This window comes from Mustela erminea, chromosome 18 (assembly GCF_009829155.1).
Source record: "Mustela erminea isolate mMusErm1 chromosome 18, mMusErm1.Pri, whole genome shotgun sequence".
In the NCBI taxonomy this organism is placed as follows: domain Eukaryota; kingdom Metazoa; phylum Chordata; class Mammalia; order Carnivora; family Mustelidae; genus Mustela; species Mustela erminea.
In genome coordinates, this window is record NC_045631.1 from 57,427,564 (window position 1) to 57,443,634 (window position 16,071).

The 16,071-nt window shown below is 58.9% G+C and overlaps 1 protein-coding gene across 1 annotated transcript in view; it reads left to right on the forward strand.

The window, feature by feature from the left end:
• MGAT5B (alpha-1,6-mannosylglycoprotein 6-beta-N-acetylglucosaminyltransferase B) overlaps window positions 1-7,801 on the forward strand; it is a 64,875-nt gene extending 57,074 nt beyond the window's left edge. The window contains exons 15-18 of the mRNA XM_032321789.1: window positions 95-211; window positions 5,179-5,253; window positions 6,461-6,717; window positions 7,156-7,801. Of these exons, the coding sequence (XP_032177680.1) occupies window positions 95-211; window positions 5,179-5,253; window positions 6,461-6,717; window positions 7,156-7,354 (648 nt within the window). The 3' untranslated portion in view covers window positions 7,355-7,801. The remainder of the gene's footprint in view (window positions 1-94; window positions 212-5,178; window positions 5,254-6,460; window positions 6,718-7,155) is intronic.
• The last annotated feature ends 8,270 nt before the right edge of the window (window positions 7,802-16,071 follow it).

Consider the following 16,071-nt stretch of genomic DNA (forward strand, 5'->3'; position numbering starts at 1 on the left):
GATGGGGGGGACGAGGTGGGTGGGGGCGCCTCCCCTGAGCGCGGGCCGGCCTGGCAGGCGCAGGGAGAAGCTGCTGCTCTCTCCGCCCGGCCAGGTGTTCTCCCAGCACCCGTATGCAGAGAACTTCATTGGCAAGCCCCACGTGTGGACTGTCGACTACAATAACTCAGAGGAGTTCGAAGCAGCCATCAAGGCCATCATGAGAACGCAGGTGAGGCTCAGATCCAGTCAGGAGTGCTATAAGCCGCTGCTGGGGATCTTAGCTGTAATTAGAAAAAGAGGCCTCTATCGGTGAATTCAGATTTTCAGGCCTGGGTTGGCATACTTGACGGGGGGCCCCACTTACCAGCTTGTGTTTGGGGGTCGGGGGAGGGAGAGGCAGGGAAATACCTTTGTGCCGTGAGCGACCTGCACAACCTTACATGGCAGCCCTGGATCCAGAATCATTTATTAAGCACCTTTGGAGGCTAAGCCCCATGGGCACTCCTAGAACAAGTTAGATGCTGAGTAAATGTATCCAGAATTAGTGCGTGGAGGTTCTTGGGACTCTGCTGCTGGTGTGCGTCTGTGGCCTTTTGGCTGCGTATCTCAAACCATGTGTGTGCGTACAGGTCATCCGGCGATCTTGTTAAAATGAAGGTTCAGAATTCAGCAGGTCTGGGGTGCGGCTGAAACCCTGCGTTTCTCTGTAGCTCTGGGGTGGTGCCAGGCCTAGGACCACCCTTTGAGTAGCAAGGGGAAGAACTTCCTGGGTTTCCTTAAGCAGGTAGGTGAGCGCCGGCAGGTGCAGGTGTGTGGGCGGGGAGAGGGTGAGGAGGGGCTGGTGCAGCTTGTCTCCTCGGCAGGCCCTTCTGTGGCTTCTGACGGCCCCTTGTGCTCTTCCGGCTCCTTCATTTGGGAAAGGGGACAGACCATGCAGACGGCGCTCTGCTTGCCACAATCCCTCTGGACCTGCCTCTTGCTGTAGCTCGGACATGAGGCTGAACAAAAATAACCAGCCCTGCGGGTGCCCCCTTCCTTGCCCAAGCCCATGTTCAGGGAGTGTGTCCTCCCGGGGAGGGGGGGTATGCACCGCTCAGGGTGAACTTCTGGGTCTGGGGCAGACCCGGAGAGCCTTGGTCTCGGCTGGGCTGCCACACGTGAGTGACCTGATAGGCTCCTTCTGCAAGGGAGAGCCACGCCCTGGGAGGCCACAGCTGGCCAGCGTGTCTGCTGCCCCAGGGGAGCTGGGGGCACTGTCAGGCTCACAGGCAGAGACTAGCAGGGATAGACACCCTGCAGGGGGACTTATGGGCTTCACTTTGAGCCCAGAGCCCCTGCCTGGTTGTCCTGACCCTGAGGCAGGCTTGCATTTTTTCCTAACAGCCCCTGCCTTCTCTATCACTCAGTCCCACTCGGAACCCCCAGCCGGGGCCCCCACCCCTGCAGATGTCGCCAGAAAATCCGGACCTACCTCGTCTGCTCCCTTCCTGCCCTGACCACACCCTCATCCTTCCGTCCTTCTGTCCGGGCTGAGGGTTTGTCTAGCTAAGTGCCCAGAAGAACATTGCTGTGTCAGAGCCTCCCCCCGTCTTTAGCTGTGGTGGACAGGGACATGGCCAGGTTGGCCTGCGGAGAGGCTGAGCCCCCTGGACACCGCCCCCCCCCGAGCGGTGGGGGGTGCCCTCCACTCCTTCAGCATCAGCTTGAGCAAATCTCTACTGTGAGTTCCTCCAGGTCACCGACTGTCTTAGACTGGGTTTCTGCCGGCGGTGACCCCGAGGCACAAGCCATTTATTTGGGAAGTGATCCCAGCTAGGAGGGTCCTGGAGTGACAAAGTGAGATGCTGTGTTACAGAGTAGGTCACCCTGGCCGGTGGCACCTGGCACTCAGGGCTGGCGGGGACGGATGGGGCCGGTCACATCCCAGATGTCCTACCTGAGGATCGAGTAAACCCAGGCATTTATCCTCAGCTCCATCCATCACTGGCAGAGGGCTGCACCTGGGGACCCTTGCTGAGCTGAACAAGGGGCTCTCCGGGTGGCCTTGGTCCAAGAGAAAGAAGTCACCATCCCCAGCTTGGGGACCCTTGCTGAGCCCCAAGCACACAGCACTGAACGTCCCAGGTGGACGCTGCATCGGAAGGCCCCCAGCAAGGCAGATGGCTACCGGGAGGGACCCCCCCACCCCATATGCTGCTCTGGCTCCTTCTGGCCCCCACTGAAGAGCAAACATCCGAAGCTTCTGTCCCAGGGGACCAGGATGGGGTGGAGGGTTGGGGGGTGGATGGGAGACTAGCAAGGCTTCTGCCCACCCCCAAAGCTCAGGTCTGGCCCAACAGATCTCAGCAAGATCTGTCCCTGAGCTAAAGGAGCAAGATACCTGGTCCCATGGGGAGCATGTTCCAGCCTCAGAACACAACGGGGCTGCGGAGGGGCTGCAGGGGAGAGTGCGTGTGCCTTCGCTCATTCTTTCTGGTCTGATGCATGAGAAGTTACTGACAGTGGCTGCCCTGGGGACAGGCCTGGGTGTCTGGGTGGGAGGAAACGTACTTTTCATTGGTTTTCCTTCTGATTTTTTTTCTCCATGAACATCTGTTTAATTTTGTTCATTAGTTACTCTAAAAATGACAGTAACGAAAGGGTCAAGGAACCAAGGTTTTGCAAGTCTGCCAGGTTGAGACGTGTAGATGGGCCCCCAACCTGACCGCCCGCTGCCTTCAGCCCCTTCAGGGGTCCCACGCTTCCTCCTGGGCAGTTTACCCCGTTACCCAAGAGTCACCTAGGAGGTCATTAAAATGCGGGTCCTGGGCCTGTCTTCTGATTTTTAAAGATTTTTTTCTGAAAAAGAGAGCACGAGAGGGGGAGGGGGAGAAGCAATTTCCCCCCTGAGCAAGGAGCTCCATGCGGGACTCGATTCCAGGACCCCGGGATTATGACCTGAACCGAAGGCAGATGCTTAACCAGCTGAGCCACGCAAGCGCTGGCCCTTCCTGTCTTCTGATCTTAAAGGACGGGTGTGGCCTTGGCATCTGCATTTTCAACAAGCAGCCTGGGCTGCTCTCATAATCCTATTTTAGAGAACTGACTGAGGCCCCCGTCAGGGGTCACGGCTCGCTCTGCAAGTCCTGGGGCCTTTCAGTGGGGAGAGGGAGAAGGACGAGGCACAGAGAGGAGCTGGGAGAGACCCGCTGTCCCCCGCTCAGGGGTAGGTGGCTTTGCCGCTGAACGTCTCTGCTAAAGAGGGGTTAGGCCAGCCCCCGCCCCGACTCATGATAGCGCGGGGCCGGCACCTGCCAGCCCAGCACCTGCCAGCCCGGCAAGACTGATTACTGTGCACACCTGTAACTGGGCCTAATGAGGCTAATTTCCAGGCAGGTTGGCTCCTCCGGCGGGGATTCGTGGCAGGTGGGACGCGGCTGGCTGATGGGATGTGGGCTTCAAAGCCCGGAGGGGGGTATGGGGGAGGGAGTCAGTGGGGTGGGGAGGTGCCGTGGAGCAGGCAGAGTGACATTTGGAGGGACACTCTCTCCTCTGAGGGGTTATCTATAACCTGGAAGTCGTGTACCCCAGAGGTGTTCAAGGGTCAAGGGCACCAAGGTCGGGAGCCAGCGGTGCACAGTGCAGGGCTGGAAAGGCCACCCACTGGCTGGGCTGTGCAGTGGTGGCCGGATGCAGGACCTGGAGTTCTCTGGGAAGGGGGACCCGCCCTCGGGTTAAGAATGGCCGCTCACAGTGGGAACGGGGGACAAAGCCACAGGGCTAGGCTCTCATCCTAAGAATCTTCTGGTGGCTGGAACCCATTTCAAGGGGAGCCTCTTCCCAGCCTGAGGGTCAGGGATGCCCCTAGGCAGAGGGCCTAGGATGGGCCTCCAGCCCTTCAGAGTGGGGTCTGCAAGAAGCAGGACCCGCCCGGCACACCTGGCTGGGCCTCTGATGCTGCGGGCTCTGCAGAGGGGGAGGGCGGCCACGCCCACTTGGGCACAAGTGTTAGTCACACCCCCTGGGCTGCTGGTAGGAAAAGGGCATGAGTCGGGATCCGGCTGGAACGGGGCGGGGGGGGGGCCGCCTTCACGCATAGCACGTGCACACAGATACGTACACACAGCACATCCGTACACACAGACATAGATACAGGGTATAAAGGCACATGCATGCACAACATGTTCGCACATGTACACACGTGCACACGTGTATACACGCACACACACGCCTGTGCTCTGGGGAGAAGGGAGGGCAAAGGCCCAGTCTGAGTCTGGGGCGGGTCACCCCTGCGTCCCTGTCCAGCCGCGGGTTTCCTCCCCGGTGGCTGTGTGCCGGGCGGGGTAAACGGGGAGGGGTTGGTCGGGTAAGGAGAGTGCGGAGGAGGTGGGGTAGCCGCTCACAGCAGGTGGACGCCCCCTTTCACACGTCTCCCCAGCTCCTCCAGCCACCGGCTCCACGAGGCGGCCTGTGGCTCCCAGCCACCCCCAGCGCCGGCGGCCGGCCGTGTAACCGTCTGTGGCCTCCGCTGGGGGCACATGTCTCGGGTCCTGCCAGGTGCCTGGGCTGGGCAGGAAGACTTACAGATTCATCTCATTCAATCCGCGGGGAGATGCCCATGTGTTCCTTTTCATGAAGAGTCTACGATCTGGGCAGCTCATGGGCAGAGCTGGAGATGCTGCTTCCTGAGCACCTACTCTACCAGACTCTATGCCTGGCAGTGGGCTCAATGGTAGATGAGCCAAAGTCCAGTTCTCAAGGGACCTGTAACCCGGGAGACATGAGGGTTAAATCAGAAACAGTGACACAGGTGCTGGAGGAGTTCTCGGGTGCCACGAAGGAAAGTGATCCAGTAACAGGGGTGTGGCTGGGGCTCAGGGACGGCTTCCTGGAGGAGGTGTCACCTAAGTGGGGGGCGGGGGGAATCCATCTGGTTGGCTGTGGGAAGAGCAGGCATCATGGGGGGGGGGTAGGTGGGAGCTGAGCTTTAGGGGAAGCAGAGGGTGGCTAGGAAGGGGGCAGGAGAGAGTGGGATGACCCCCAGGGCCACTGGAGGGTGTACCAGGGGTCCAAGTGGAGGGGCCGGGTAGGGGTGACAGACTCCCTAGGCACACCAAATTTCTGCCTCCAATGCTGAGCATGACCGGCCCCCAACAGCCAGGCCGAGGGGGGCCCGGGGCGCCTCCCGCCCCATGTGTCTGCCCATCTCTCCTACAGGTAGACCCCTACCTGCCCTACGAGTACACCTGTGAGGGGATGCTGGAACGAATCCATGCCTACATACAGCACCAAGTAGGTGGGCCCTCTGCTCTCTGCTCCAGGAATGACGGGGGATACCCCCAACCCCATCAGACCAGAGGAGGGGACCTAGCCAACTCCATTGTCCGAGGAAGCGCTCTCCCCCGGGGCTCTGTGCCCCATAAACTCCCGCTCCCCTCCACCTGTTTCCATTCCCATGGAGACGCCTGGTGGTGGGGCTGGAGGTGGAGGGTGGTCCTGCTCTGCTCCTGCTTGGAGACCAGGCCTAGGGGGCGGGGAGGGCGCTGGGTCACTAATCTAGGACCAGCTCCATACCACAACACAGAAACGACAAGACTTATTTTGATAAAGAAGTTGCTTAGAAGTTTGGTACGGGATTGAGTGACCAGTAGGTATGGGAGGCCCCTGTTCCTTCCACCTCCAGGGATGAGCAGTGAGACTGGGGTGGGGTGAGGGCTCCGCTGGGAACCCAGGGGAAGGGGCCGCCGGAGAAGCCCCACCTGCCCCTCCCTGCCAGGGGATCTCAAGCTCTTCCAGGCCTGGGGCTTCTGGGGCTGATGGCTGGGCCACGGGACTCGGTGTGGGTTGTTTCCTAACTACTTGATATTCAGCCTGTGGCCTGTGTCTGTACCTTGTCCCCAACCTCAAGGGCTGGAGAGCGGTTCTAGACCATTGCTTTACAGTCAGGAAAACTGAAGCCCCCAGCAGGGAGGTCTGGGTGGGATCAGAGCCAGAACCCGGGATCTCAGCCCCCCGCCAGCCGCAGGGATGCCATCGTGAAGCCCACAGATACACTTGCCAGGCCCCTCAGTTGCTTCCTGGAGCTGACCCCTGCAAGGAGAGACCCTCCAGCCGGCCGCGGCGCCCCTCTGCAGCTAGGGCATGGGGGCCTCAGTGTAGAAACTCTGCGCCTGACTTAGCGGGATCCGCAGCGAGGCCGTGCAGGGCAGGTGGCTCTTGGGCTGGCCTGAGTTCAAATCCTGCCCCTGCCCTCCAGCGGTGAGGCCTGCGCAGGTGGCCTCTCTGAGCCTCCGCTTCCCCCCGGCCCCCCGCCCCGTAAGGTAGCTGGAGACACACTAGTGCACTCCCGGGGGGCTGCTTCGAGGAACAGACGGCATGACGCGTGGCAGGCCTCCCGGCTTTCGGTCGGCTCCCGGCGCGTCATGACTGCTCTCGTGCCCCCGTCAGCCAGGGGCGTCCGGGCCCCCTTTCCCGGCTGACGTGGCTTTCCTCCTGCCAGGACTTCTGTGCGGCCTCAGGGCCTGCCCCAGCAGCGGCCCAAGCCCCACCCAGCCCCTTCGTTCTGGCCCCCAACGCCACCCATCTGGAGTGGGCCCAGAATGCCAGCTCGGCCCCCGGGGCCTGGCCCCCCGCACACTCCCTCCGGGCCTGGCTGGCCGCTGCGGGGAGGGCGTGCACGGACGCGTGCCTGGACCACGGGCTGATTTGCGAGCCGACCTTCTTCCCCTTCCTCAACAGCCAGGACGCCTTCCAGAAGTAAGTGAGACCCCCCTGGCCCCCCGCCCGCCTACCTGGGCCGGCCCAGCCTTACCCACCCGCAGCCTCTCACCCTGCTGCTGCCCTGCCTAGAGCCCTGCCGGCGGTGGGGGCTTCGCGCTCCCCCAGGAGTCAGGAAGAACCCAGAAGGGACCCTCTGGTCAGGAGTCCGTGTCACGGACTCAGCCCTTGCTGGTCCCTCCCTGAGCCTCTGCCTAGCCTGTGCCGGCATCTTCTAGGCCCAGGGCTCCTCCCAGCGGGTCAGCCTGCAGCCCAGCCCAGGCCTCCTCCCTCACAGCCGGGAGAAGGAGCTGCAGTCCAGAGTTCGCCCTGGTGCCTCCTAGAAGCTTCTTCCCTGCTTGGGGATGGGAGGGGCCAGGGAGGGCAGGGGGCGGCCCCAGGCTGCGGCCATGACCGATGCCCACGGCGCCCGTCCAGGCTGCAGGTGCCCTGTGACAGCACCGAGTCGGAGATGAACCACCTGTACCCGGCCTTCGCCCAGCCCGGCCGCGAGTGCTTCCTGCAGAAGGAGCCCCTGCTCTTCAGCTGCGCGGGCTCCAGCACCAAGTACCACCGGCTGTGTCCCTGCCGAGACTTCCGCAAGGGCCAGGTGGCCTTGTGCCGGGACTGTCTGTGAGGCCGCCCGGCCGCCTGGCTCCCGGCCGCAGGAGGAAGCACCAGCAGATTCTGAGCTCCAGCGACGGGCCCTCCTCGCGACACCCCGGCACTGGGGCTTCGTTCCTTGGCCGAGAAGCGGGCAGAGCAGACTCGTGCATGGGGCTAGGGGCGGGCCACGTGCCCTCCCCAGGCAGGCTCCTCGACGTCGTCCCGGGACTCATGGCAGCATCGTGGCCAGGCAGCTGTGGGATTGGTCAGAGAGCCCTGGGGCAGGAGCAGGTGGTTGGAGGCCCCTTGCTTTGTGCAAGGCCAATTCTGGACCAGACTGAGGGCCCTGGGGATGGGGACTCAGAATGTCTGTAGAGGGAGCAGGGGCAAGGTGCCCGATGGCTCACCGAAGGGTCCAGGGGGTGGGGAGTGATGCGTGGGGGTCAGTCTTGTCCCTCTGTGGTTGTTCGGGTACGGACGAAAGGGACAGGGACTGGAGGACCCTCTCAGCCCCACCCCTCCTGCCTTCGCAGTCTCCCCCTCCCTTCCATACTTGGGGGGGCACAGTGGGAGTGGGGGGCCACCTAGCCCCTGGGTTGAACTCTTTCCTCCCCTGCTTGGTCCAGCTCTCTCCACTCGGGCTGCTCCCGAAACTCATCTTGGCATGACTGCGATTCCAGGATTTGTCCCCGGAACCTCCGTCCCCGCCCGAGCAGGATCTGGACGCTGCCCCCATCCCCCCAGGCATCCCGTGTAGGCAAAGGCTTGGGATGGAGCTTCGGCCCCATGGCCTGCCCAGCCCAGGTCCTGGCGTCCCAGACCCACTAGCCCCCAGGGAGCCCCCACCCCCTCGATGCTGCCCGTCCCCACCTCCAGCTTCCTCCAGCCTCACACCATCATCTCTCTGTGGCATGCCTGCCCCGGCCCCAGGAGGCCCCCCTCCCCTGCTCCCCATGCCCAGAGCCCTGCCTGACTCAGCGGGTCAGGCCTTCAGAGACACTGCCACTCCATCCTGTCTTATAATCCCACCCGCCCTCCCCAGGCAACCCCCTCCCCCAGGCCTGCCCCTCCACCCTGCCAGGGAGACAGCGCAGGCCCTGAGAGCTGGGCGAGGGGAGCCGGCCCTCGCAGGGCTGAGGCGGGGACCCTCCCACCCAAGACCCCTCTCTGGGCCTGGGCGGCCCCTTCGGCCGCAGACACTCAGCGGTCCCCAAGGACCTGAGCTGTTGGGGGAAAGCAATAGAGACACTCTTTTCTCTCTCTTTTTTTAAAGATTTATTTCTTGAGATAATAAATATTTTATTGGGATGTGAGGTGCAGAGGACATGTGTGCTGTTTTCTATCTTTTCCTGGGCCGCCGCGGGTTGGGGGGGCGGCTATCTTGGGGACCCCGGTCCCTGCTGCATATTGTCCCTTGGCATGCACGGGATGCCTGGGTCAGGCTGCCCAAGGGCTGTGCCTGTGAGCCACCACCCACCCCTGGCGCCATGGTTCCAGGGACCCTGCTGGACGAGCTGGGCTGTCCCCCCATTCTGTTCCCCTCGGGCTGGCCTCTGTGAGTTCAGAGAGCACACATGCATTTTGATAAGAGCCTGAGCTAGGTCAGGATGAATCCTCGCCAACGCTTACCGGGCGCTGACTGTCCTTCGGACACCGGGCTGAGAGCTGGACACACAATGTGTCATTTTATGCGTTCGGCCGTCCTATCAGGTAGGCACTGTTGTATCCCCTCTACAGTGGAGAAAACGGAGGCACAGAGAGTTTAAGCAACTTGCCCGAGGACACACAGCTTATAAGCAGTGAGGTGGGGTAGGGGGGTCGTTTCGGAGTTGCCGTGAGGATCAAATGACCCGACAGGGTGACAGCCCAGCCTGGGGTCCCACCTGCAGCCTCACCGACAGTGCTCTGGGACCCTCTGTGAGCCGGGACTTCCTTCAGTCTGGGCTCCTGCGCGCGATGCCCCTGCAGCCCGCGGTCTGGAGCACGTGGCACCACTCAGTGTTGCATCTGTTTTTAATTGATTTTTCATCTGCAGCTCCCTGACGGCATCCGACTCCGAGCATCTTGTCACAGGCTTACTTGCCATCTGCAAGTCCCCTGTGAGGGGTCTCTGCTGGTCTTCCCCGCAGCTCTTAATCAGCTGCTGGTTTCTTATTGTTGGGTTTTCAGTGTTCTTTGCATAGGGGCCTACTTCTGAATCCTGGCAGGCTTTGAACTCAGCTGGGGTGGGGGCTGGTAGGGGGAGAAGCAGAAGCAGACCCCAGATGCCTGTGGGAGGCTGAGGGTTCTCTGTCCTGACCTCCTGCACCGGCGCCAGTCCCCGCTTCTTCAGCGCGCTGCCCCCCACCCACTGCTGAACAGCGGAGGAGAGAACAGGCCCAGGCCGGCCTCTCGCCCACCTTGCAAGGTGACGTCACCCTCCCCCATCCCTCCCGGCTTACAGGGGACATAACAGGTCCCATGAAGCCCCTCACCAGCCTGCGGTTGGGGTTAGCCTCTGGAATCATCTGGGGGGGCACAGTGGGAGCACCCCACAGACAGGCTGCCCCCAGCCCCGTGAAACCGACAGCTCAGAGCAGGGCCGGGCTGCTGAGGTTTTAAAAAGCTCTCCTCCAGGTGTTTCTACTGAGCATCCCATATGAGCCACTGGGCTGACATCCAGACGGGGTAGCTGTTCTCTGCTCCCCAACCTCCCGGCTCAGCTCTCAGAGGGTCTGATCAGGGTGAGGACGTGCTAGCATTTGAAACCCTGCCCCTCCCTCCGCCTCTATGGCCCAGGACCCACCAGCCAGGGAATGAGAAGGGAGGAGGCCGGGTCTAGCCTGGGGCAAAGCAGGCACAGAGGCCTCAGCAGACTCCAAGACAGTCCCCAGTTCAAGGGGAGGAGATAGCGCTGGGGCTGGGAGGCTGTTGACCATCACCCTTCCCCGGAACTGGGGAGGCTGGAGGGCGGCGGAGGAGGCAGGTGTTAGGAGTGAGTCAGACAGTTAGGGAGTCAGGGCCAGGGTCCCAACTAGGAAATGCGGAGTCAGGACAGCTAGGACAGAACAGGACGGACGTCCTGCTTTACAGCTTAGTGGGGACCGCACTGACGTTCTGCTTTGCAGCCTTTGCAGAAATGACTTCTGCAAAACGTCCTAAAATAAGACCATTAAGCACAAAACCATTTTTCAATATCACAGGCAAGGAGCAGGTAAGACCTAAGCCCCCAGATGTTAGCAAAAAAAAGACCATTAGCACGTGGACGCGAACCTAATACGTAGAGAAATAACGTGACCAGAGCCCTGACTGGCACGACTCAGCCAATTGCTTAAGAAAGTTCTGCAAAAAAAGAGTTCATAAAAACCCCTAAACTTAGAAACTGGGGGGCAACCCACTCGGGTCCCCCTCCCTCTCTGGGAGCTTTGTCCTCTCCGCTCGATAAACCTTGCTTAGCCGCCCACCGCTCTTCGTCTGGTCTGCCTCTTCGTTCTTGGAGCAGTGTGACCAAGAACCATGAGCACTCGGGGGGCAGAAATCCTGTAACCCCGGGTCCCCTCTGGTCTCTGCGGAGACCTGGGAGGCATTGCCAATTTGGTTTCTTCTCTTGGTCACCAAGATACCCTCTTAGCTGGGCCTGTGCCGGGCAGGGCTGGAGCAGAGGGGCCAGAACCGGGTGGATTCGCGCCCCCTGTGTCCTGGCACCGCCGCTGCCCCGCGTCTCTTTGGCTACCTCCAGCCCCCGCCTGCTGCCGCGGGGCCGCCCAACTGCAGCTGCGGTTCTGCTGTGTGAAATGAGGGAACCGGCCCTCGGCCACCGTGGAGTTGAGAAGGAAACCGGGCGAGGCAGGTCCTGGCCCGAGGGCACGGAGGGAGATGAAGCAGGCGTGAGGGGCTGGGGGAGGCTGGGCTGTGGGGTTGGGGCCCCCTCCAGGTTCGAGGAGCTCCTCACCCCTTCCCGGCAGGTGGGCAACGGGCTCCCGGCCGCTGCCCAGACCCCACGCCAGATATTCTGACCCCCCATGCCTGGAACCAATACGGAAGGGGTCAGATTTCTGCTGCCTTTAAGGATCATCAGAAGGAGGTAACCACCAGCCCAGAGGCCTGAGCTGAGCGTCCCCAGGGTCGTGAGCTGAATGCCTCCCCTGCCCCCCGCTCCCCGCCCCTGCCAGGCTGTTGGCCCCCCGGGGATGGGCCCGGAGCCCGACTTCCCAGGTGGATTCTGGAACTGTCACCCTCCCGCTGATTCAGCCTTAGATCACCTCCCTCTGACTCGGCTAAAAATAGCCCAGCCCCGATTTCTGCACATATCTGAATATTGGGCTCAAGAGGCTCGTGATGCTGGAGAAACAGTGCGGCTGGTTCTTCCCATGTTGAGGATGAAGTGAGCAGAACAGAGGCCACGTGCTTCCCCGGTCAACTCTCCGCTGCCAGCACCGGCTCTGGCCGCCCAGGCCTGGCCACCAGCCACTTCCTCCTTGCAGACTCTCTGTCGGGGTCCCCAGGGCTGGCGTGGGCTTGGGCATTTATTTGGCTTTGGGAGTTTCAGGCTGGGGCAAAGTGGTGACAGCTCCCCGGGAGTACACTGGATACCCCAGGATACCCCCTACCCTTGCCTGAGGTCCCCCTCGATCCCTTAGGATCCCTCACCTGTGCCCACCCCATTCTGGGATCCTCAGAAGATAGGAGAGGAGGGGCAGGTAGAGGTTGTGACCTCCCAGGCTTATCTACAGCCGGATCTGGGTCTCATTTCCCATCTTGTTCTTTCTCCCCATCAGTCATTCAGTCATTCAGCAAGCATTCCCCCAGCACAAGGGTTTGCTGTGACGCTTGACCCAGGGGGTGCAAAGTCTCCCATCCAGAGCCTCTGTTTTGAGCGCCAGTGGCCAGCCTGGGCCTGCTGGGGGTCACTGGGCCTCCTGAATCTGAGGACCCTTCTTATTTACCAATTCTGGAAACACCTCGGCCTGCACATCTGCACATCTCCGTATTTCTCCTCTTCCACCAAAATGGAGCAGCCTCCTCGCCTCACTGTTCAGGAACTCAGTATGTCTTCTGCTTTCTGGTTCCACAAGGCTGTAGTCTGCAAGGGTCTTGGTTCTCTGTCCCCATCTCAAGGCCACACCCCTCATCCCCATGGAAGAATCAACATCCAAACCCCTGGTCCCAGGGCCTCCACGGCTGGGTTCACACGCTCACCACCTGGCTTTCACCACCTGGCCTCTGGGGGTGCCCCTCCTTCCTGCAAGCCCAGCTCTGCCTTCACCTGGACACTGCCATTTGTGGTGTTTATTTTCCGGTATTTTGTAAAGAAGAACTTTCCGTGGGGCACGTGGCTGGCTCGGTTGGTAGAGTATACGACTCTCCATCTCAGGGTTGTGAGTTCGAGCCCCATGTTGGGAGTAGGGATTACTTAAAAATAAAATCTTAAAAAAAAAGAAAGAAAGAAAGAAAGAAAGCTTTCCAGTTACCTAGGCTGAGCGGGGATTAAGCTGGCAACCTTCCACGGAGGGGGGGTGGCGCTTACATTTAAAAAGTGGCTTCTCTCGTGGAAAAAAGGCAAGCACATGCACACACACACACTAACTTGGGCCTTGGAATTAGCCAGCCCTGGGGTCAAACCCTGTTTTTGGCACTAGTCACTAGCTGCGACCCTGAGCAGTCTGCCGGTCTGGGTTTTAGCCCATCAGGTAGGTAAGCGCAGATAATCCGTATGAGTACTAACTTCCTATCGCTGTATAACAAGTGGACACAAACTCAGTGTCATAAAACAACATGAATATATTATTTTATTAGGATTATATATTAATTTTCAGTCCAAGTCCAAAACAGGCCTCAGGAATAAAACAAGATGTCAGCAGCAACCCTTCTGGAAACTCTGGGGGAGACTCCATGTCCTGCCTATCCACCTGCTAGGGGCCACCTGCTTGCCTTGGCTTGTGGCCCCTTCCTCCATCTTCAAAGCTGACAGTGGCGGGTGGACTCTTTCTCACAACTCATCACTCTGACACTGACCCTCCTGCTTCCTCCTTCTACATACAAGACCCCCGTGGTTACATCATACCACCAGGTAATCCTGGATGACCTCCCTACTTTCAGGTCAGCTGATGAACAACTTAAATTCTGCAACCCCAATTCTTCCCTACCATGTGTATCAGTCTGGGTTCTCCAGAGAAACAGGTGTGTATACATATAGATGACTACACATACATAGAAAGAGAAAGATTTATTTTAAGAAATTGGCTCACGTGCTTACAGAGAACGTACAAAAATCTACAGCTGGAGACCCAGGGAAGAGCTGATGTTGTTCAAGTCTGAAGGCCATCTGCTGGCAGGATTTCTTGTCTCAGGGGAGATCAGTCTTTTGCTCCACTCAAGCCTTCAACTGATTGGACTAGGCCCACCCACACCCTGGAGGGCAATCAGCTTTACTTAAAGTCTACCTGTTGAAATGTTAATCTCATCGAAAAACAGCCTCATAGAAGCATCCAGATTAAAGTTTGACTGCCTGTCTGGACACTGTGGCCCAGTAAAATTGACCCACAAAATTAACCATTGCATAATCTAACATAACATATTCACAGGTTCCAGGAATTAGGATATGGACATCTTTGGGCGTGGGGAGGGGGGCATTATTCTGATGACCATAACTACCCCTGTACTAGGTTCTCTAGAGAAACAGAACTAATAAAATAGGAAAAAATATATACGTAATTTATTATACGTAGAATATATGTATTTATTGTAACTGACTCCCGTGATTGAGGGGACTGCCAGGAGGGCCAATGGTATAGTGCCTGAGTCCAAAGGCCTGACAACCATGTGAGTGTAAGTTTGATCCAAAACCCAATAGACTCAAGACCCAAGAAGAGGCAAAATTTCGGTTCGAGTCTAAAGGCAGAAAAAGACCAGCCTCCCAGCTCAAGACAGTCAATCAGGAGGGGTTCCCCACTAACTCACAGAAGGCTCAGCCTTTCTGTTCTTTTCGGGTCCTCAACCGATTAGATGAGACCCCCCTGCATTGAGGGAGAGCCATTTGCTTTACTCTATCTACCAATTCAAATGTCAAATGTCTCCTCCACGAAGGGGCAGGGCAAAGCCCCTGGTGCCAAGTTCAGACACGTGGTCCCTGTGTGCGTGCTGAGGACAAAGGGATGTTTTCCCATCTTAGAGCCAACGCCCTGTGCTCCTTCTCTAGCCAGTGATGGTGATTCCTTCACTCATTGAGCAAATGTTTATTGAGAACCTACTAGGCGTCGAGCACTGTTCTGGGAATACGACTGTGCACAGAACAAGGTGCCTGATGGTAGAACACAGACAATAAACTGATAGTTAAGATCTGTTACAGGGAAAATCTCTAGCAAGGAGGAGAGGGGCATGGGTATAGGGTTATGAGAAGACCTCCCACTGGGATGACATTTGGGCCAGAAGCTCAAGGAAGTGAGCCAAAAAGAAGAACATCCCAAGTAGAAGGAACAGCCTGTGCAAAGGCCCTGAGGCAGTTAATTGCAAGATGGTGGAAAGAAACTAGCGTGTTTGCAGCAGAGCCAGAGAGAGGGAGAAGAGTGATCAGACCCCGTTGTCTCTACAGACCACCTGAAATCCCAGCCGCGTGCTGGCCCTGGACTAGACCCTTGAGATACAGAGATGGAGTCCTGTATGGAGAGGCATTTGAATGGCAGGGAGAAATGCTGTGATAGAACCCTCGCCAAGGCTTCTGATGACCGGTCAGTTGGGGGGCCGCGCCCTACGATCCTGGGCATCCCAGGCTTGAACAAGGACAGATGGGGCCTGGAGAACCCTCCCCTCTACATCTCCTACCTCTCCAGCAGCCCCCACGGTCAGTCTGGGACGCACCTTCCCCTGGGGATTGCCTCCCTCTCTCTCCGGCCGGGTCCTCGGCCCGCTTTCCTGGCTACATCCGTCTTATTCTTCTCCTGTCGAGGCCTCTGGGGAAAACCTGCTACAGGAGGCCGTGAGTCACTCGGGATGATGTCTGCACCTCTTCCCTTCTCTCAGGGGAAAGGATGGAATTCGCAGGAGACGTGAGGATACCAGGGCCCCTCCCTGGTATCAGCCACGAGACTGTGGACATCCGCAGCTGCCCTGCTCACTCGCTCACTCTCTCTCTAAAGTCAGGAGATGCTTATCCCTCTGAGCCCCATATAAAGCTAACGAAAGCTTGTTGGGATGACTCCGAGGACCCCCAAGTTCTGCCAGGAGCAGGAGAAGTAGTAAAAGGGATTAGAAGGGTGTCCACACCTGCTAGAGTGGTCCCTTGGCTGTCCCCAAAGGGGGCTGGGTAGAGGGCTGCAGACCCCACCTCCGTGCTTCCTCCCCAGCCCATCAGTAAGCACACTGCTGCGCCCAGGACAGAGCTATTGTTTTAAGAATCCTACCTTGGGGGGGGGGGGGTGCTGGGCAGCTCAGTCAGTTAAGTGTCTTACTCTTGGTTTCTGCTCAGGTCATGATCCGAGGGCCCTGAGATGAGCCGCACATAGGGCTCCTTGCTCAGTGCAGCCTACTTGTCCCTCTCCCTCTGCTCCCCCATCTCCACCTCCCACTTCCCATTCTCTCTCTCTCTTTGAAAAAAACAAAACCTACCTCCGGGGGAAGGCTGGCAGCAGGACAGGCGGCATCTAGCTGGGAGGTGGCGTGGCATTGGACGGGAAATAAAGGAAAAGCAAAACCTTTTTGGCTGGGTTCTCAGCCTCTTGGTGTCCTACAATTTCAATTAGCTTTTGATAAAAGAAATGAAGTTGGCTCTAG